Here is a 23,192-nt window from a genome sequence, read left to right as displayed (position 1 = left end):
CACAGTTACTGATGAGATCCTCACAACACGGCTCTCTTTACACCTCAACAACAGCAGACCTGTGACCATTCATGAGTTAAGAATTTAGATGCGGTGGCAGTAAAAATGTCATAATGTAAAACATAGGGCAGAAATATCTTTTAATGTCACAGTTGACTGTGAAAGAACAAAACAATCCTGCACAATGTTGATTACTTGTAATCACTATGATTATACTGTGTACTGTCATTAATAAAGTGAGTACAAGTGATAGACAGTGTGCAGGATTTGTTTGGTTCTTTCAAAGTTATACATCCCTTTATGGTGCAGTCTCTGTTATATGAACATGAGCATAGATGAAGATTTTACAGCCCATTTTAAAAAGACAAAACTTGACTGAACCTCGAAAACCCTCAATGTTCTGAACACCAGCAGGGGATGGTTTTAATATCATTATGTTTGTCCCTTAATTGGACTGTTGCGGCAAGAACTCCGGTTTAATTGAGCCCTCAAAGTAACGAGTGCAGCACATCTGGTTTAAGCGTACAGCTGTTGGCAAAGGCAAAAGTGTTGGATGAATCGATCATCTTTTTTTTCCGTCTGTAAGTGTTTAGGATGAAAGATTTTTTATGTGGTTGATGAGTTTTTAAGGAGGCATTTTCTCCTAGAAGTATAATCCATTTTCAAAATATGCAAATTATTATGGAGCTAAATTGCTGTTTTATTTACACTGTTATAAAAAAGATGAATGAATGAATACCTCACTTAAATGGTGCTGCCTCTGTTTCATATTACAGTTGTGCTAAAAGCACTTGAAACAATGAGGACGTTGGTGTTTGGAAATCTTTTGTCGAAGCACACAGTGTTTCCATTCTTTGTGCTGGAGGGAAAGCAGGAGAGGGACTCCTGAGGTATTGAGTTCCCTGTATCCATCATTTTCGACGAGTTGGGACCTTGGAGTAGCGCCAGCAGCGTCTGCGCTAGCCAGCCGTAACTGACATTGAGTGCATTGTTTGCAGTGGGAAGCTCACGGCTGTGGCCTAAAGGTACATTCCTGAGATCAGAATGCTGTTTGAAACACAAACAGCCTTTGTGCCCTCACTGCTCTCTTTCCCTGACTCTCTCATCCACATCAAGCCTCAAGAACTAAACTGCCTCCTCTCGCTCATGTGTCAACATGTGGGCTATCATTTTACTCACACCCACACACACACATACACACTTGTGTCATTTTGATGATGAGGTCCAGGCAGATATCTAATCTCTTGGAAAGAAGCTGTAAAGTCAAAGCTGTTTCTAAAACAAACAAAGTATTCAGATTTTTATTGACGTTTTTAATGGTCAGAAAAAAAATCTAAAATACACATTCAGGGCTGCTTCAAGAAGAGCTCACAGGTCTTAAATTTTTGACTTTCCTTCTAATACTATTGTATTTAGTTATGCATTAAGTATGTTTTTGTAGTGGTGAATTAATGTGACAGCAGTGATTAGAATTAGCATACGTCTGCCAGATGCTCAACTTGTTTCCATGAATAAGGACGTTTACATGCAAAATAGTGCTGAAATGAGTAGTCGATTCATAGTAGATTGACAGAAAAAGTAAAATTCATAATTTTGATGATATTGTTTAAGACATGTTTTAGGAAAAAACAAATAAATAAGTGGTTTCAGCTTCTCAAATGGGAATTGCTGGTTTTCCAGTTCATATCTTTGAACTTTGAGCTGTTGTTTGGACTAAACAATACATTTGAATGTGTAAGCTTGGTCTTCAGTATACTATGATGGACAGTTGTCAATTTTCTAGACCAAAAGGTTAACCAGAAAACTGTGTTTCAAACCTGTGAGAGTCAAGGTGACAGACAAGGTGTTTTTGACCCTAAACTGCTTTATTCTATACCAATGTTGCCAGTTGTGAAACAGAAGAACTCTAATTTATAGTATAACCTTTTTCTTGTTTTTCCAATTGGCTGTCAGATTATTTAACAGTGGAAATGAAAACTATTTAAAACATGAGTAGAAACTGACATCCGCAACAGACACAGGTGTGATTTTCTGTAAGTATATAGTATACATAATGAACACTAAAGCTTTTTTAACTATTAGCACAATATCAGTAGATATTTCCAGTGAAGTTTGATATCAAACTATCACTTCACTGCTGTGTTTTTTTTTATTATAATATGTGTGTGTCTGTTGGTGTATTTTTATGTCTTGTATAAGCTCCTGGATACCTAAATTTCTTGCAGGATTGATACAACATAATTTTAGATTTATAAATCTATAATCTATAGTCTGTCTTGACACTTGTTTCACAATGATAAACTGTTGGAAGGTAATAATGGAGAACATCATTACAACAACAACAACAGATTGAGGAAATGAAAGTTCATCAGAATCAGAAAGGAAAGAAAGAAAGAAAGAAAGAAAGAAAGAAAGAAAGAAAGAAAAAGAAGGTAGAGTCTTTTTGCACTGCAATTAAACATATTAGGAAACATTCACACTGTGACTTTAGTAGAAAANNAGAAAGAAAGAGAAAGAAAGAAAGAGAAAAAATGTCATGATCAGTTCATCAGAAAAACTCTCCTGTCTGCTTAAAATCACAGGCTGATGATATATACTACGATTGAGGTTGAAATCCTTCAGGTTTAACGGATAATCAGTATGACTACTCTGGGCAGGATTAATATCAGATCGCATGTTAAGGCAAGACACAGCAAAGAAAAGTGCCAGTACTCTGATTCACCGGCTTAACCCTTGACAGCGTATGATGTAGAGCAATAATATGAGGGGAGTTAGCCTTAATGAGTGATTATATTAAATGATGTTCACTGAGTGCCCTGTTATAGGACAATTAATTTGCACTCAACTGCTCTGCTGAGGAAGGGTTAATAGGATGTGGATGATTAAATTATCAGTGAGGATGCTGCACAAATCATTAGCACTGCAGGCATGAAGTTGTGGAGTTTATTACTGTACACCGGTGCAGTCACAGTGTCATTATCAATTATCTACAGGATATTAAAGTATAAAAGGTTGTTTATTGGGCTGTCGTGGTGGATGAAGCACGTACCACATACTGTCATTGTGACGTCCAAAGTTCGAGTACCTCTGTTGCATTCTGTCCTCCCTCTGTCTCATTTCATTTCCTGTTGGCTCCCCATCTTTGGATAAAGAAAACACTATAGCTTTGTTTTGTTGCTGTGAATGCACAGCAAAGTACATACAGATTAAATTTTAATGGAAAAACTTGTTATAGACTTATAGGCTTTTATTATTGTCCTTGTAATGCAGTAGAAGTCATGGGACGCTAAAACATTCTGTACCAATAACTAATAGGGCCAAATATCAACAGTATGTTTATGAAAACTTGTGTTTTTTCCTTTAAAACCTTATTATCTTATATCTTATCTTTTTAGGATGTACATGGAAAAAAAACAAGGATAAAACTACTCTTCAAATTAAAATATTGAAAAACATCAGGTGGCGTATAACACATGTCACAAGTCATTTAAATTACTTTTATTATCCGCAGCCGAATATTGTATATTAAATGTATAAACCAAAGGTTGTGCTCATAATATGGACAAATACCAGCAATAGTTTTTATGAAAACCATACTATCACATGCGATATATAAGTTCTGCGAGCATAAGAAGTTTACTAAATCGGTCCCTCAGATAAAATATGAGGAGGACTGCTGTCTCCACTAAATCTACTCTGCAACACATTCATCCCACCTCACCTTGTATTTCTCCAGACCATCTTCCTCCCACCCTCAACTCCCGCCCATCGCTACGTAGAAACCCACAACAAGTGGCCAACCAATGAGAGGCACCTCGCTAATGTGTGGAGAGGGGGCTGAGGAACAGAAAGACAAATGCTCAAAGGGGCGAGAGTAGAGGACCACTTTGCGACCCACAAGGGTTGTTGTTTTTCCCCATGCACTATTTGTTTGGACTCCCGTGCGCACAAGGACTGCTAAATGATCCAGCGCAGTCCGCCAAAGGGCTCTCGGGACTTGTCGGTTTTCGCTTTTTGGTGGAGATCCGCTAGCACAGAGGACGCAAGAGGGAATCGCTGAGCTGGAGGCAGTTTGTTGCATGAACTCAGAATTCACTGCGATGGAATGAGCCGCTGCAGAAACTCCCCTAAACTTGTGGAGAACTTTTCTTTTGGCGCATCTTTTACCCCTGTGAGTTTCTGTCCTAGTTTTCGCCCCGATCATGTATGGATAACGGGAGGATCGCTCAAGAATCCGGCTCAAATGGATCAGCGCTGACGGGTTTATGGAGCCGGGATTACACAGAGTAGTGCCAGCCTGTTGAACGCCCACACACGGGCCTATCACACACCATCTGCCTCGGAATAAATAACACTACCCAGTGAAGACACTATCCATGGAAGTGGTGTAGAAGTTTCACATATGACACTGCTGTGAGCTTTGCAGAACAATGGCAAGCTCTGGTGCACTGGCACAGAGCGTCTGCAGATCTCTTTGGCCTCTAGGCTGTGTGCTTTTGTTTTTTGGCTACTTCTCCGTGGCCTCGCCGTCCCACGGTCGGCGGCTGATATGCTGGCAAGCCATCATGAACTGCCAAGCCGAGCCCGAGTGCAATTACGCATACGATCACTACACGCGCGCATGTGGCCCCGTGCTGAACGGGGAGAGGAAGAAGTGCCCCAGCCACTGCATCTCCTCTCTCGTCCAGCTCAACCTGACCAAAAGCGGGCCGGCTCTGGAGGACTGCAGCTGCGCCCACGATCCGCTGTGTACGAGCACCAAGCGGGCCATCGAGCCCTGTCTGCCCAGGACTACCAGCACCGGCTGCACGGAGGCTCGGCGACAGTGCGAGAGGGACCAGCAGTGCAGCTCCGCTATGCACGATTATTTGCACCACTGCGGGAAACTTTTCGGCGGGGCGATCTGCACGAACGCCTGCCGGAACGTGATCGCGAACATGCGTAAAATCCCCAAGGGTCAGCAGCTGGACACTTGTATGTGTGACGGGACGGAGAGGGCCATCTGCGAGTTTGTGAAGAGCAGCATGAAGACGCTGTGCTTCGACTCTCCGGTGAGGGATGAGGGCAGCGGGTCCGACTACGGCCAAGACGCAGATTACGATGACGAACCCTCGGATCAGGACTATCCGGAGGATCCGACAAGCGGAGCCTCTCTCCCCGCTGCCCACTGTGTTTTGACCCTGTTGGCATCCATTTTGGCTCTGTTGCCCCTCATTTAGTCCCCGGGTTCATAATCTGCCTCGACTATTGTCCGGATAAAAGGCAATCTAAACTTTTGTCACTCGTTGACCTGCTATTATAGTGAAAGGTTAGAGCCTCAGAGACTAAAGGAAAGGGTGTTTTGGCGCAGGCCTTGTTTGATTTAAGAGTGTTAGACGAGGATATCACATCAGGATATTTTCTATGCAAATGAGACCAGATAGATATTGTTGAAACTGCCCGGACTCCAGACTGTTCTCTTATCAAACCACACCACTTCACGGCTCTCCAGATGCTTTGCTTATGTGATAAGCTAAATTAGATTGCCTACTTTCTCCCAGTCACAGACTCTGATAGTAAAGTTCTCACGATAGAGACACAGTTGGTTTGTTTTGGTAACAATGCAAGGTTTAATCAGTACATGCTGTGCACTGTCAATCTTCTTTTTTTTTTTTTTTTAAAGATATGAACTATTTTTATATGACACTGTTGCCATTTGGCACCAGGCTATCTGATTTACAAGTATTTAATGCTGGAATCTATGAACTTGTAAATAGACAAGGAGTTAAAGTGAAACAGTAATTTATTACATGCCACCTAGTTACATCCAAATGTTCATCATGTGAATAAAAGACTGATAATTCCAGCTTTAAAGGGAAGTTATTTTGACTGTATTCTCTTCAAAGATAATGTGCATTGTATATATGTGTATAGCATATATAGATTTTTTTTCAGAGAATCCTCTATGTTTGAGGCTATGAGATGATTTATTCACTGTGTATAGCCTAGAGAGAGAGAAATGTCTAAATCCACTGTATGATTGCCTTATTGATATACTTTTATAGAAGGCATAAAGAAAACTTGAAGTTATCATTCTTGACTGTGAGTTATTTATTTATTATTAATAATCATTGCCGCAACACTTCCTTGATAAGTGTTTTTACAGTTAATTTACACCAAAGTAAATTTGAAAACATTTTAACAGTGTATTGAAAACATTAATACTGCTCAGTCAATTTGGGGTTTTTGTATTGTTTAAAAATAGCTATTTTCCTATATTATGCATGTTTTAAACAGTTAATGTAAGCCATATGAGCAAAAACCTGTTAAATGGACAGACAAGCATCACTATAATTGCTCTATTTCCTCACATGAGCCCTTTTAAGTTACATCAGTTTGGAGTAACTTGCCTAATGTATACACTTAAGTATGGTAACAAAAGAAAAATCTGATGACGTGTGGGTAAATGTTCACACACTTATTTAAACCCTGTTTTAATTTCTGCATAATGGTTAAGGTCAGATGTGCATAAAATAAGCCACTTGGTGGTTGATGGTTATAGCAACTTATTTTGATTTATAATAGGCTGATTTACAGTGCTACATGTTGGCTTTGCCCTTTAGTTTGCTTTTACAATACTGAGTAATACTGATTAAGGGGTTTAATCCATTAAATTAATGTATTGCATATAAATCCGATTGCCTGTGAACTAATTTCACTAATTTAAAGGAACACTGGTATCATATGTGAGGGTGTGTGTGATAGGATGTTTGTCCCATAAAGGGTCTCCAGATACAGCTGTGTAATAAACGCAGTAACTTTTACACTCCTGTGACTGTAACTACAGTATAGTAAACACAGGCTCATTGAAAATGTAGGCCGGCTTTTACTGTTGACTGATAGCCTAATGACCTGCAATGTCTTGATTTAGCTGGCTGTTGTCAAAAGCAACTGGCACCATAAATCAACAAAACACCATACCCCCCCACCCCGCACACCCTCGGCATTCAGGTTTTAGAATATACAGTTACTGCCTGTTCAAATGTTATCATATACTTTTTACAAATATATTAGTAATATTTAGTTATTTAGTGTAAGAGTTTCAGTAATAGATTGAATATCATGATTTTTGCTGAGTTTATCAACAGAAAAAAACACTAATCTTTTACTCCAGTGACAATTACTGATGTAAACAAACCTTAAACCCAGTAGCTTAAAATCAGCTGTGGGGGCATCCCTTTAATTTACTGCAATTACAATGTATAAGATGCATTTAATCAGAATTTTATTTAAATAAAAATGTATTGCAGTTATATACTGGGAGTATTTTTACTTCCTGGCAGGATTGTTGCTAATATTATTTTCATGAGGTATTGCAGATCATGCTACCCCTCTCTTTGGTCAGCTACAGGGGCTTTAAATCAATGATTTGCAGCAAAATGTTTTATTAGAGGGGGGACAAGAGCCCTCCAGCTGAATGGATGGAGGAGAAGTCGAGTGGCATCTTTGTCATGGAAATGTTAAGCACATAATAGTTGGGTAGCACAATGGCGAGGCACTTCATTCTTTCAGGCTGGCTTGACACCTCTGGAGAGCAGAGCGACGGGGAAGCATGTGGGAACGATCTGCTGCCGCTTGGGTCTCAACCCTCCACTGCAAGAAAAGAAGAAGAAAACAGATGACAGGCCTGGCGAGGGATGTTTTTATCTTGATTCCACATTTAACATGTTTTTGTTAGATTATCTTTTCTACCTGCATTTGTTTATTTTAGTACTCTTTTGCTTCAAGAAATTTAAAAAAAGGAATTAACCTTGATACAAAAAGTCACTTCAAAACATTTAATTTCCCATGTTATTACATCTTAAACATGAAAAGTAAAAAAAAGTTACATTAAACCAAAACTTTATGCTGTATGTTTGCTGAAAAAGATCCCCAAATCCTCCTAATATGTGTGGCTCCTAAATAAAATACCTTGTCAGTTTCTTGCAGTGTCGGTATGCGGCCTGCCGTGCATGAAGCTTTCTAGCAGGAGAATAGCTCTGTGGCCCAGCCGGTCCTCCCCTCCTCCTCCTCCTCCTTGTCTTTCTTTTGCCTCTCGCATTTGTTCAGGCAGTTTCAGCACTTAGAAAAAGCGCAGCATGCGTTGATTAGGCTATAATAATGCATGGTGTGTGAATAGATGAATGAGGTGCAAAAAAATCTCACAAAACTGGCTTGCTTGTCATGAAATAGAAATGGTGAATTTGTTGGTGTAGTGCTCACAAGGTACATTTTAGTCATTTGAGGGGTTCTAAAGGATAACAGAGATTTTTATTTTATTTACCGTATTATTTGAGTTAAATTAAATAAATGAACCTGCCACAAAAACTACCTCAGAAATGTAAAAAGTTACCACAGATCTTCCTCTACATAAAAGTAGTGTGTGTGTGTGTGNNTGGGGGGGGGGGTGTGGTTCTGGGTTTAATTTACAAACTGTGGCTGTTTGTGTTCCAGCTCTTTGAGCGTGTGTAAGGTATCTCTGCCATCAACTTTGCTTCAGTGAGCTCAGTTCACTTCCAAGCTCTGTTTCTTTGGCCTCCTGAACAAAACGGCCCACACTTCACCCCATGCAGATCACTTCACCCCTTCACCCCATGCATATCACAGCACAATGTTTACAAAGGTGCAGCTCTCTCAACCACTGACGCAGGAGGTTGAAAGCTTGGAGCAGACTTGCTTGTAATGATATCTGTAATAATCCTTACTCACTCTCTCTCTCTCTCTGTGTGTTTATATATACTCCTCCTTTCTTTTCTTTCCCTTCCTTCCTTCAAGTTGCCATATATAAGTACATAACTTATTTCTTACTCTTAGGGATATTTGACAGCATAGCATATTTGACCTTAGCCCTACTTTTCCCTGCAATGTTTTCAGTTAAATCCTGGCATCAGCTGGGTGGTGTTTTTTCATGCAGAGGTAAATGGAAAACCTATATGGAACCTATTCAACTGGAATTTGTTTTACAAAAAAAAAATCTTCAAATTAAAACAAAAAATCTGAAGAGCTTCAGTGTTTCCCTGGCTGGAGGGTTGAACATATATGCTGCTGGGTTTTTAGTCTTTATAAATGAGAAATGTAAGATCTAAAGTTCAGTGTTTGCGTATTTAACTGTTTTTCAACAACATTCTGTAGTTGTGAATGTACTTAATGTGCATTATATGCAGTTGTCCACCTTCTCAGGCCTCGAAGTGAGCTTCTTACTCCTGATGTGTGCTGACCATATTTCTCACAGGCATTTGTTTTGGCCTCGGCTCCATGCGAGGTTGTGCAAAAAGTGATGTAGAAATGGTTGGACAGTTGGAATGGCTGAGACGGAGGAGGAGGCACTGAGATGGAAAGTTCATTTGAAAGGATTTGGAAATAATCCCCTAAAGTTACCACAGGGTATTCGATGGAATGGGCTCCACCTCGACTCCCCTCTGTGTTCCTGCCATAGCTTAGGCGCACATTTGTTAAAAGGTAGTTATAAAAAGAGGTGTGTTGCTGTTAGTTGTTTCCTTGTGATTTTTTAGTTGGAGTGTGTTTTTGTGTTGCGAGTTATTTCAGTTCTCCAGATGATGCTCTCCTCCTCGCCCTCGCTTGGGGATTGCTCTCTGAATTCATACCATTGGAAGGAGACACCAGTGACACAGCGAAGCAAAGATCATTGATTTTGCATCTCTCTCATTAGCTGCTTGGCCGATGCCAGGAGACTTTCGAGAAACTCTTGTTGTTTTTCTCCCTTCTATTTCAGCTGCCACTTTAATTTCATCATGCAAGACCTCTGCTGAGTTCACAACCCTTTGAAATGAGAAAAAGGCCTGTAATCCAGTTACTCAAACTGCAGCCCGACTCCTCGGGTCCTGAGAGAAAACCTGCGGCACTAATCCCACTGTCACCAAGAGAACGCTTTGCTACCTGACTGATTGTGGCAGCCATTTGATATATTCGCTGTTTAAAATGTTGCCGTTCAGTATTTCACAAAGGGGGTCACAAATTGTTGCACACTGGTTTTGTTAGTTCTCCTGCAGTGCCTATATAGCTGGTGTAGTGATGGAAAAATCTGAAAGAAAAAAGAAACTTAGTAGTAGCAGAAGAAAGAAAACCACTGGTTTGCTTAAGAAAAAACACTACAAACACAATTTCCAGCCTTTCTAGACGTGGCTGTAAATTAACAACAGATGCGGAGAATTTAATGCTGTTACCTGTACTGATGCCTTATTACACTCTGAATATTCTCAGATCATTGTGGCAGTAATCACATAAAGTGGGGATAAACTGAAAAGAAACACACTGTAGGTTAAGTGTAGGTAGGCAATTTGAATCCTGGGCAGGAATGGCGGACTCCACCACTAACAGTGAAAACTTTATAGAAAGGCATTAGGGAATGTGAATACATTGAAAGGGTAGTGCTAAAAAAGCTTTTTATTTCTTACCAGCAGCCAACGGTGGTTTCTTTTAATCATTACTATAACTGGTTCTCTAAGCTTAAAGGTGTACTAGGTATACACTTTGTTTTCTCAAAAAACAAAGTGTATAGACTCATACAAACATAGTTCTTCTCAAATATCACTTATGACCCACTATCAGTGTGGGTCATCTCAGTGTGAGAGACCACTCTCTCTTGTATTTAATAATTTTGCTGTGTGCGGGACGTTTCTGGTTGTCGATCTTTGGGCAAAGTGCAGGGTTTGAAGATGGGACTTTCTGACTCTCTTCTGCTTTCCAGCGCTGGCACAGCACTAAAACAAAGTGCGGAGATATGTCTGTGCAAGACTATGAATGTATAAAGAGCTGCGTCCAGTTTGACTGAGAAAGGACTGACACACAGCAGACAGGCTTAATATTTGGAAATGCGCATACTTCTGTAAGATTGTGGGGAGGAGTGTAGGTGCTTTAGAACCGATGTGAAACAATAATAAAATAACATTTTATTTCTATGATTCAATCCTTTGTTCTCAGTAACATTGATCCCTCACTCCTATTCACTGTCAGTTGAGCTGAGCACGAGAGGCCAACTTGGAATGGTGCATTTACAAACTCCACGTTAAAAAAGATTTAATATGATTATTACTGTTTCTGATGGCAGAAATTGTATGTCAGTAAGTATAAGTTCAGTGAAAAGTTTCAACATTATCTTCATAAATGAACTGTGAAAGTAAATGTTAAACAGCTGGGATAATGGAATTTTGATAGATGTCTGAGCATTTGGCACTGTTTTGTTGAGTAGTTGTTATTGATCAGCCCTATCAACTCTCCACAGATGTATTATGGTCATTTTGTGCTGTAAATCCTACTTTATAGCCCCTTTAATTGAAGTTTATCGTGCTCTGTCCGCCCGGCTAGAATGAAGCTGCACCCTCTGTCAGGCTGTAACCGCCAATGGGTCCAGCTGCTTTGTGGGCTCGGGGGGACATTCTCGGCATGTTCACACATCACTGGAGGAGCTGGAGTGTTTGCCTTTCACTTTGACCACAACACAAACAACTTCACCCACAAATAAACAAAACACGAGGCAGGGGCCACAAGTGCAGCAGGACGCAGTCCAAGCGGCGCTGAGACAACGAGTCAAGGCTCTGTTTGCTTGGCTTGCGTTTGTGTTTAGGTGTGTGTACATGTCAGTGTGTGTGCAAAAGCTTGCATGGGCAACTGGAAGGGAGTGTCTGTTTGTGGACAATAGCGAAGTAGTTTCACAATTGGTTGACTGTTGTGTTTTGTAGTAAAGGGTTGAAACTTTTCATGCTCTTTTTTTCAGTGATAGATGCACCAAAGCTGTTTAGGAACTCATCTCCTTTTCCCAGAAGGATTACCCATAACCAACCTTTACCTCCAAAAGCCTCCTCTAGCTCTGCACTTTTGAGAGGCCTCCACAATTCAAGGAATTAGAAGTGAGGGGCAGAGGAAAGGGGGGAGGGGCAGGGACGAGAGACAGAGAAAGAGACAGAGAGGAAAACACAAAACTTGCTGACACGGGGCATAACTTAATTTCCACGGTAGGGGGACAGCTGTGCAGTGTAATCTGCCATGGCAGCCCATTCAGACTTCAATGGCAGGCTTGACCCGCCAAGGAAAACTCGAACTGCAGCTAGCCCCTTCTCAGTGAAGGAGGTGGTGACCGGGCCACCATTTATGGGCTTGTCTTAAAGAAACATACCCCTCTCGCTTGTTATTGATAACACCCACATACACACAAGCGCACACACATTCACACACACACATTCAAAGCAGCGGGATTCATAGCTGTCATAACATCTTAGAAGGCCACATGAGTTTTTAGGAAGATTATATTGCAGTTTTCTTCATACAAAGCAATTTCCAGCAACTTCCTAGTGATCACCATTTGTGGCAAAAGTGGATTTATTTCTTCTCTGGAAGATTGTTTTTGCATTATTGCCTAGCCATCTTGCTGCAAGCTTCTAGACAGCATTAAAGCTAGGGTAGATAATTTATTTCAGAAGAATTTTTGCTTATATTTGTTGAAATTCTCTTTACATCCCAACAGAAATCAATAAATCAAATGCCCTGAAAAAACAATCTGGTATCTGTAGCACTCACAGGCCTGTAATAAGCCGAACCAATGGCTGGCCAAGAGTCTTCCACAAGTGGATATGGCTAAAGCTACTGAGCTAGTCGCACAAGAATGGCAGAGAAAGACCAGCCAAAATCTATAGTTCCACTTATACCTACAACCGTTTGTACTGCTAAAGAAAGCAATAAAAGAAACACAGAAGTAGAAAAGGCTACGAACAAAAGGTTCGGATAAAGCAACAGGCCCAGCCAGAGTCAGGATTGGTGTGGCTTTTCAACAATGCCGATCGGTTGGATACTTTCGAAACCTAGCCGTCTCTTACTAGCTTTTCCAACGTTTCATACCATAGCTTTAAAGTTTGCACACAGTAAAAATGTCTTCATTAAAAATTGTTGCTTCCATAAAGCTGTCCATGTGTGACAAAAAATAAATAAACAAATTCAGACCACAAAAAAGGCAGGGTCAAGTTTTAGAGTAACACAATTTCTCGTGATTTACATTGTGACATCAACAGGGTAATTTTACTGTTTACAAGGTAAAAACGGCAGAGGATGAATCATTTGTGCCATGAAAACTTTCCAGAGTTGTAAAACTCTGTCTCATGGTTCAAACGGCCGTGCAGTGTTTTTGCCATCTGCTAATCCTTAAAATTTATAGATCTGCTACGCAACGGTATCCTGTGGAGCTTTTTTTGAAAAACAAACAAAAGTTATGTTTACATTCAGTGTTTAAAACATTTGTAAAGCTAATTTTTACATTTACATTGTTTACATGCATGTTTGATGATTGAATGTTGTGTGGCTTGCATGTAAAAACAATCAGAGCTAAACGAGCAGTCAGAAACTTCACACCTTTAAACTGGATTTATGTTTTTTATTTCTTTGGGTTCGACCCCTGGAGGAACGCATCCTCACCAATGCAACCTATTGTATTTTCACACTATGGTCAATCAAAAGATTTAATAATCAATTAATGGTTTAAGTCAGATTCTCATGTTTCAGCCTCTTAAATGTGATAATTAGCTGGTGTTTTTGACTAACACTGTTGTAAATTGAATATTTTGGGGTTTCGCACTGTTAGTCTGACAAAACAAATTGATTTTGGCGAAAAACTTTGTAAACATAACAAATATTTTATCAGTGCAAAGGTGATATCTTTAAATGTATCTTTCCGTTACAGTGACAGTTACAAGTGTGTCAAAGTGACAGTACCCAAAAGTGTCACATTAACTTTAATAGGTGTGGCCTGGTAATAAATGTGACTTTCGCACTGATTATTACAGTCTTAACTTTAAGTTAACACTGATTATTTTGCTGTCCAACGAAAGTCAACACAGCAACGCAAAAAATATAAACAGGAAATGTGCTCTCACCCTGACATGAATAATGAGGCTGTAGCTTGGGAGTTGTGGGGAGTTAATAGTTTGGCAGTGGAAGTCAATAGGGGCCGGGGTGTCACTCCATTAAGCTGACCCCCAGGGCCACGTATTCATCCCTCACACATTCATTTCCTCCTTTATGCTCCCTCTCTTTTCAGAGCGGAGGGCAGGCAGCAGTGTGGGCTCATGCAGAACAGTCTCTGTACAGACTGTAGGTCATAAATATGTTGGGTCGATGTGTGAGTTGATGTGGCTTTGTTAACCCAAACACAAATGGGAGCCTTCAAAGACGCGAATGAAAAGGCAGGCGTGGGACAGAGAAAGCTGAGAAAGGTACTGATCACAACACTGGCTCCCAGTTGTAACCCTCAACGCATAGTTAACACATAGCTGAGTTAAGTTGCAAGTCTCTATAGTTAGTCTAGTCTATAGTTATTTCATCTCCTAAATCATAAGGACCACATATAAAAACATGGTTATAACACAGCCTAATCTCATACAATATAAGGTAAACGCATTATTGCAATTGCATGATATTTATTCCTCAATTAGTCTTCATACTGTAGATTTCTCAGTGATCATAGTTCATTTATGTACTCAACAGATTAGTAAATGCTTCAGCTCAGTGTGTCATTCAAAACACTGGTTTAAATCTCTTTTCTTCACATTGTGCTCCCTGCAGTGACATTTGTAAACATCTTCAAGTGAAATCCCAAGAGCAAACACATCCGAAAGCCTTCAGCAGGCTGCACTTCACCTCTCAGCTGAAAGAGGTTCAGAGCAGAGGACGTCTCTGTTTGAAGTCCAAAAAGTGGCAATAAAAGAAGTGCTGAGTGTAACTTGGAACAGGAAGCAATTACTTGATTTAAGGGGACATAGTCAAGGTAAACTAAAGTGTTTTTTTTCTTGGCTGTTTCTGTGGGTCATACTTCTTAATGAAGCAATTTGTTTTCTTCACAGCAATTACTAAACACAAACACCATTTCACCTCCTATTAAAGAATAAATAACCTTTTAAAAGTAAGTGTAAAACATTTGTGCGCTACTATATTGGAATCTCTTCCCAAAATAATTCAACTTTTCAGTTTTTTTAGTCAGATTGTGTCCGTAGAAAGGCACAAAACATGATGAATCTGTAATAAACTCGACTGACATTGGCTAAACACATAATGAATAATCCCACTTGGGATGCAAAGGCGCTGTACATAATGGTCCAGTTTACCAAAGCAACTGAGAGCAAGCCTGGTGATTCAGGGTCATTAATAAAGCCCTCTTTGTGCTTCAGTTCATGATGGAGCGGGAAGGTTTTTCAGATGTCTCTGCATTGTTTTAGGATGACAGATTGAACCCGCAAAAGAAGACCTAAAACTCTTCTCTCTTCTTTCTACTTTACTGATAACATCTAGCAGGGATGTCTACTAGCTAGAAATAACATAAGTGATAATACTCTAGAATCATCTAGTTTGGGGGCATTAGGAATTTAGGGCCCAAGTCAGAAAACCACAGCAAAAACATGCTACTTAACTGTGTTGCACTGGCACTGGCCATGTGTCAACACTGGAAATATGCTTCCTTCCTTCTTTTACGGTAAAAACCACACACATACACTGCAGCACAAGAGGAAGTGTCTTATTGCATTATTTTGTCTTTCATAAGGCAAGAGTCACTAAAGCATTTTAAGATATTTACATTGTGATTATGAGTCAACAAGTCAGGCTTAACATTTAAAATATGCAAAGAAAAACATGACCATTTATCTGTCTGAAATGGTTAACAGGAGGGGGATGGTGATTATATTGCATTATTCTACCACTGCTCTTTTCCTGGATCATATTTAGGCCCTTTTCCCCTCACGTGGAAATCCAGCTTAGCTTCTCTCCAGTAAAGATGGAAAGCTGAGCGAGTCTTTTCCTGAGCTGCTCATATGTCATGTTAAAGACACTGCAGGAACAGCAGAGGAAGGCGGGGCGTACAACAGGGAGTTAGTAATGTCTGGAGCGAAAAACAGAGAGGTTGTGTTGTGTTGTGTTGTGTGTGGTGTGTGTGTGTGTGTTTTGGGGGGAGGGTACTGCAGGAGCAGCAAGAGTGAAAGTGAACAGGCCAAAATTTTGGCTTGGAAATGGGAGTGTTTGTGTCAGCAAAAGTGAGACAGAAAGAATGAGGGAGAGATGTTGAGACTTTAAGAAGGAAAATGGCTGTTCACATGTGCGGCTCTACAAAGTATAAAGTACAAAGTATAAGGCAAATGGTATGTATGACTCTGAAAATGACATGCGTCCACCCAAGTTTTTCCAGGTTGATTTTGTAGAGACTTCAATCCACAGTAAAACCCTGGAGCAATAGAAAAAAACTCAATCTCTTTTTCTATGTCCTCTTTTCTGTTGGCTGATTGGCTGTATTAACACTTTGCTGCCTCACAGCCATCGCCTGTGACTAGGTAGGCTACAGACAAATCTAGATCGAGTGTCAGCCTGTTTGACCTCCATTCAGTGTCCTTCTGCTCTCTGGGATCACCGATACTGCTGATAAATTTGGCTGGATTGAGATTGAAAATGTGTCATCATAGAGAAAGGTACAGATGACAGATTTCTTCATAACTTTAATGCCACACAGCCTCTGACCATCAGAGTTGTAGCAGTCTGTCATCTGTTTTGGAAAACCTCCGTCTTTGGGAGGCAAAAAATGCTGTTTTAGTCTGTAGGGAAGTCTGCAACTGAGAAAAAAAGATGTGATCAGTTTATTCTCAACGTATGTTAATGACCCCTTTTATTTACTTCACTTGTTACCATGAGAATTTAAGGAATTCAAAATTTAAAGGAATTGTCTGACATTTTGAAAAATAAGCTTAAATTGCCCAAAATAATAAAGCTGGAGCAGCGGCCAAGATTACATGGTAATGGTGAAAATGGAACATTTTGACATTTGACAAAACGATTTTATGGCTTAACCTGATATATAATGGTTGTAATTAGTGAGCTTCAGAGATGCTGGTAGACTGATTTTGTCACCACCTTTGTCACAGCTAGGCTAGCTGTGTCCCCCCCATTTTCAGTCTTTATGCTAAGCTAACTGCCTCCTAGCTGTAGCTGAATATTGAACAGACAGATGTTAAAGTGGAGTTGATCTTTTCATCTAACTCTCCCTAAGAAAGCAAAAAAGTGTGATTCCCACATTGTCAAACTATTCCTTTAAAACTTCATACAGGATTCTAAAAATAAAAACAACATACTTTTGATTTAAAAAAAATAATTTAACAGGTAAAATAAGATTACTTACCTGCCATATATCCAACCCTTTTCTACTTATCAATACAGCGTGCTGTGCTAAAAAAATAGCTAAAAATAAATATGACTTTTAGCAATAGCTATATAGATATATGTTGTGTTGTGCTCGGCTGGTAAGATATGTGCATGTTACATTTATTGCAGATGCTGCAGAGCTGATCATTTCATTTTTAAACTCTGGGATAAAGTTTATAAAGGTTGAAATTGGCATGGATTTTCAAACATTTTTAATGATTAAATGGGATTATAGAGTCTCAGTCAGACAGCAGCAGACAGTACAGGGCTGGCGGCAGTCAAACAGGTAAATCTCTGAAGCCAGCTGCTTCCACTCAGTCCCCTCCTTACTCAACCTCAGCATGCACACAACAATGAAAAAAAGTTAGAAAACAGCTCTAAGGTACAGAAAAACAAAAAACTTTGTGACGGTTGGTTTTTAAAGGAAAAGTTTGACATTTTGGGAAATACTTTAATTCATGTTGTATGAGAAGACACAGGTACAAAGCTATACACTTGTAGTTTATCTTAGCATAAAGACTGGAAACAGGCCAAAAACAGCTAGCCTGAAGCCAAAAAGCGAAGTGTAAAAATGTCAAGTTGTGGTTTTCTGGGAGGTTATGACTAATTCCTGGCTGGACGTAGTGACTTCCTGCAGTGTTGTCATGCTAGGCAACCAGCTGAGACTCAAGAAAGGCTACTAAACCTCTAGAGAGCTTTAAAGGTATTGGTGGGGGATTATTTTACCTTTAAACAGAGTCAGGCTGGTTGTTTTCCAGTTTCTAATCATCATGCTAAGCTAAGCTAAATATCTCCTGGCTGTAGCTTCATACTTAATGCATAGTGTGTGAGTGTGGTATTGATCTTCTCTATACTTATCCTAAACTATCCTTTTAAAAGTCATAAAAATAAAAATCATAAAAATATAGAAAATGAATATAATCACACAGCAGTGATGGATATTAAGTTATTTAAGCTGTTTCAAATAAATCAGATCTATGCATTTGTGTTTTTGAGAACTGCCAAGCTAGTCTGACTGTTTCAGATAAGATGTCCCTGAACTACTCCAGAGAAACATCAACATTTCTTCCCTCTCATGTTTAGAAGAAAAAGATTCCGTCTCTGGTGTTCATTCCCAGAGTTCACAGTTGTCTGTTGCTCTTCTCAAGAGCCTGTGGTCATCTCCAACAAACAAACCAATTGCAACACTTGTGTTGTGTTTGTGGTCGGCTCCAGAAATTAATTTAGCTGGCGTGGCCCAAGATGGCAACACAGCAGAGAATTATGGACTTCTGTCTAACTTTGAGCCATGAGATTATTTACTTACACAGTCAAACATAAAAACCCCAAAACGAGATTTGTAAAGAGAAGGAAGTAAATATTTAGATTAGTCTCTGACCTACAGCTGCACTTCAGGCATAAGGGAAAGAAATAACATAATTCATGCTGTAAAGCTCGATTTCTCACTATTTGAACTGATCAATTAATATAAAGTCAGGACGGTGTTGTGGTATATGTTTTCAGTAAATGTTTTACAATAAGGGCTACAGTGGGATTTATGAACCAGACAATCAGTTGCAGGTTTGCAAAATGAAACCCAGAAAATAGTGTTTGTTTATTCACAAAATGAAAATGGCACCGTCTGGTGCGGAGATATACGACTCCCCTCCCTTCAAATTATTAGCTGTGAAGTGTGAGCAAAACACAAGTTGAGAAAGTCTTGTTGTTTGTGTGTCTCACTTTCTGTGCTTTTCTTCACTCATTTGTTTGGCACCTCCCTGCTGGCAGCTGAGCTGAATAAATTAATCATCCCGTGTCTGATTATACACAGAAGTTGTTTTTTTCCTGCTTCTCAGTTGAAACTAAAAAGGGCTGCCATTAGATATTCTCTTTTCGTTGGACTATCTTTGCCTGAAGCGACAAATTGTCATGGCTTAGAGAAGAACTGACTCATTCCTCTGCACCCGTTTCGTTTTACAACCAACCCTGAATGGCGTATCAGCTTCCAGTGGGTCCTTGGCCTTTGTTTGGAGAAAAGGAAACAACAGCTGTTGCTTTCACAAGATTTTCTAACCCGGGGTCTTTGGAAAGAAAAAAATCCTCCCTTTTTTTTTCTTAAAGAAACAAAAAAGTATATGTGACCTTGCCAAGGAAACGGCTCCAAATCAACACCACCAGTAGACTTTTCTCTCTGTTTCTGACACCTACACACTTTCTGTCTTTTTCTTTGTGTTTCTGTTTATTTCTCTGTCTCATACAAACACGGTCTTTTCCTCTCTTTGTCAGATCGAGGAGGGGGGGGTGGAGTGGGAGGGAAACAGAGGGGAAACTCACAGGTTCAGCTCCTTCTTTCACCTGTCTCATTATTAGCGGCGATGAAGGACACAGTCAGAATCCCCTCCAATAATTCTGTCTGTGAGCCGCCTGTCTTCCTGCGTCCACCTGTTGACAGAGCTGCTGAATGAGTCCCGGGCAGGAATGTTAATCAAAGAATCTGACATATTGCTGGAGATTTGGCCTTCAGCCTCTCGGCGGGCCTCTCGGACAGGTGGCTTTGTCTCTGTGGAGCAGATCTAATATCAGGACTGCGCTACATTTCAATACTCCTGGTTGTGTCTCAGAGTTTCAGCTTATGTTCTCTTCTGTGGACGTTTTGCCTTTTTTTAGGTCTCAAAGAATTGCATTGCAAGACTCTGTGTACACTTCCTTTTGTGTGTAAAGCCTCTTTCAGACATGCACTTTTTATGTCAGTGTGTTGGAAATGTAAAAGTTACAATGACACCCTAACTAGGTGGGGCCGTGACATTTCAGTAACACTTTCAACATGCCGCAAGTCTGAATTGAATGCTGTCGGATTAATGTAAAGGCTGCAACGGCACAAGGTAAAACAAGCAGAGAGGCATGCCTTTTTCACCTGCTTAAGAATCACTGTAACAAATAAAATAAGTAGTAAAATAAGTATCCTCTCTTAAGGGAATTGTTACATAACCTTAATAAAATCTCGAAACAGCCACAATCAGACCAGCTGTCTTCCTACTTATATTTTCAACTTTCAACGATAAAGGAATATCTAGCAAAAGCAGCATGTCTAGGACCGTGGTTCTTGACATGTTTGGCTTGTGACAAATGAAGCTAGTAATCTCTCTTCACAGGTTGTTCACTGGTTGAGACCAGTTCAACGAGTGACCTTTTCCCCTTGTTTTAAATGAACTATTTAAAAAAGCAAAGATTACAGGAAAGTCTTAAGTTAAGCATAATTTGGGGTTATGTAGAGTCTTGCAACACCGACTGTCTTGGGGTCCTACCCCAAGGTAGGGAAACACTGCTTTGGAATGACACATGAAGCGTTTTCTGATCTGTTTGTGGCTTCCAAAATGAGAAACTGTTGAAAAATAATCTGTTATGGTTTGGTTGGGTTTAGGGAACATCATGATTTGAATTGACTGCTTTGACTGCTTTGTTAAACTTGGGGAAACATCATTATCATTGTTATCGTTGTTATGAAATGATCATGGAGTCAATGTTGACTGTGTGTTGGAAACAGGAAACAACCCTTCCATCCACCTCAACCTCCTCCCCACGCAGACTTTGTCACTCTTCCCGACTTCCTCCTTTGCTCCCGTCATACTTACTACGACCACTAGAACGCTTTGTCGCTTGAATGAAAATGAATTTCGTTTTGGCAGTTTTCCTTTTTCCACCTGGACCCCAGCCACTTAAAACCATTGAAGAAAATGGGGCCTTTAAAACTCCTGGTTGTCTGCTATTTTTAGGAAACAGAGTCAGAAGATGTCAATTACATAAGTCTCATTCCTAGTTCTGTAAGAAACACAGTTGAGGATCTTTTATAGGAGAATTAAAAGATTTGTCTGCAAGTCTGGCGTCATCCACACTATAATTTTGGTCTTGACTTGAGCTTTTGTCTAGTGTTTGGTTTTAACACCTCTCTGAGATCTTTTGTTTTCTATGTATCTCGCATCCAAGCCACAGAGGCAAGCTGGCACTGCTGATCTGTCATTTCTTTTCATCTCCATAAATCAGCAGAATCCTTCAGACAAAAAAACATTTTACATGTAATTAAAGTCAATAGATTCTGCTTACTTTACTGTAACGTGCAACATCCATTCTGGAAATACGATCCCCTGATACATTTGTTTGCGGTTTGGCTATCAAAAGAGAAGTGTGATGAGCTGATGGGGTTTTGTTCAGCTCTTAAACTGCAATAGAGAATATCTGAATGCAGTATCTAAGAAACAGAATGTTTTTTCTGTGTTAATTGATCAGACATTGTGGCACGAGGTGGTGAGAGCTGCAGCTGGAGGATGGATTGTATGATGAGGTTACTGGTACAAATTCATCATGTAGCTGAACGAGCCTCGGGGCAGAAGAGATCATCATCAAACAAAACACAAACTAATTGCAGAGCATTTGCAGGTTCAGCAGCTGATCCGTTTGATGTTTGTGTGTGTGTGTGTGTGTACGTGCTCTGGCCTCATTTTGGGGGGAAACCACAATGTTTAATCTTGACATTAGTACTTCTTTAGCAGGCATGTAGCCAAGCTGTGTATGTTTGGTGGTGGTTAACCAGCCAAAGAAAAGATCCTAATGAGATACCTGTGTACACTCATCGGCTGGGCTTTGCTGAAACATTTGTTCAGCCTCAGCAACAAAACATAACTCAGCGGTACTGTAAAAATACGCTTACTGCTGAGTTGGATAACATTATTTATATATATGTCTTAAATTATAAGGAGCAATTTTCCTTAAATGAAACCCATATTCTTTGATGCCATATGTATTTTTGTTAAGTTACTTTCAAGTTGGAATTGGCAACATTTATTGCCTCAAAACTTTGCAAATGTTATTTTTATTTAATTTTCTTGGCTTTCTGAAGTCTCAATTTTATGTTATTCTGAATTGATTATCTTTTGGTTTTAGGGCAAAACAAGCACATTATGTACATTTAACACTGTATAGACCCAGTTAGATTAATAGATTAATCAAGAAAATAATTAGAAGAATAATCGTTAATGAAAATAATCATTAGTCGCAGCCCTAATTAATCATGTTTGATTGCCTGCTACTTATCGAGGAATACACTGCAGGAGTTGCTCATATTTCTTGGAAACCCCTGGTGTGACTGGATCCAGACTATTTAGCACCAGATGATGCTAAACCTAAGCTAATGAGGACAATATTTCTCTCTAATCTAGCATGTCTTTAGTTTAATAGATCTGAGACATTCCTAGAAGGGTATATTTAAATTCTCACTAACTCTGTTTGAGTGTAAATGGACCAGCTGGCTGCTCTCAGCTGTTCTGCTAGGTTCACTCTCTCTGTTGGTTGTTGTAAGGTGGAGACATGCTGCGTTTGCTGAGAGATGAGGTGTGCAGCCACCATTTGGCACTAGAAAAACTTTTCCCAGTGTTGATCTTTGTCTGTGAGGGCTCGGTTTGCATCATGAAATGAATGGAACAGAGTTTGACAGAGCTGCCCTCAGTTTGTCATTGTAGACCTCCTCCTTTTCTAACCCCATTTTACCACCAGTGTTGTCCAACCTCACTGTTTACCAAAACTGAAATTACCAAGTTCATTCGCAGGGTGTATGTTGTCACAGTTTCCCTCAAATCGCTAAAAAGTAATCTTTTCATAGTCATTTGTGTTATTATAATTTGTTCGTAAATGTTCATTACGATGAACAAACTTCAGACACCAAGTTATTATCTCCTATGTGTTCCTGTGCTTCTGCAGCTGAAGAAAATTTGTATTTTAACTGTATAATTGTATTTTAGTCAGTGTTATATACTGTGGAGCTGCCAACTTTATTAACTAAATCAATTGTTATTGTATGATAGTCAACTGAAAATGAGTCAGTAATTATTTTTATACTAACCCTCTAAATTGAGATGCTGAACTTGGTAAACAACAGGGGCGTTACTACACTTTTTTGACAGGGGTAGCACAAGTGACTTATGTGGGGTGGCATGAAATGTGTCTCAGGTTTCCAGTCA

At 39.7% G+C, this 23,192-nt stretch overlaps 1 protein-coding gene across 1 annotated transcript; it reads left to right on the top strand.

The window, feature by feature from the left end:
• Window positions 1-3,842: 3,842 nt before the first annotated feature.
• On the top strand, window positions 3,843-6,069 carry gas1a (growth arrest-specific 1a). The gene has a single exon (XM_035658655.1). The coding sequence runs from the start codon at window positions 4,431-4,433 to the stop codon at window positions 5,217-5,219; it is 789 nt and encodes a 262-aa protein (XP_035514548.1). The 5' UTR covers window positions 3,843-4,430; the 3' UTR covers window positions 5,220-6,069.
• The last annotated feature ends 17,123 nt before the right edge of the window (window positions 6,070-23,192 follow it).

Source organism: Morone saxatilis, unplaced genomic scaffold (genome assembly GCF_004916995.1).
Source record: "Morone saxatilis isolate NCDOM2014 unplaced genomic scaffold, NCSU_SB_2.0 Contig16, whole genome shotgun sequence".
Taxonomy (NCBI): Eukaryota; Metazoa; Chordata; class Actinopteri; family Moronidae; genus Morone; species Morone saxatilis.
This window is presented reverse-complemented; position numbering and strand designations above follow the sequence as displayed.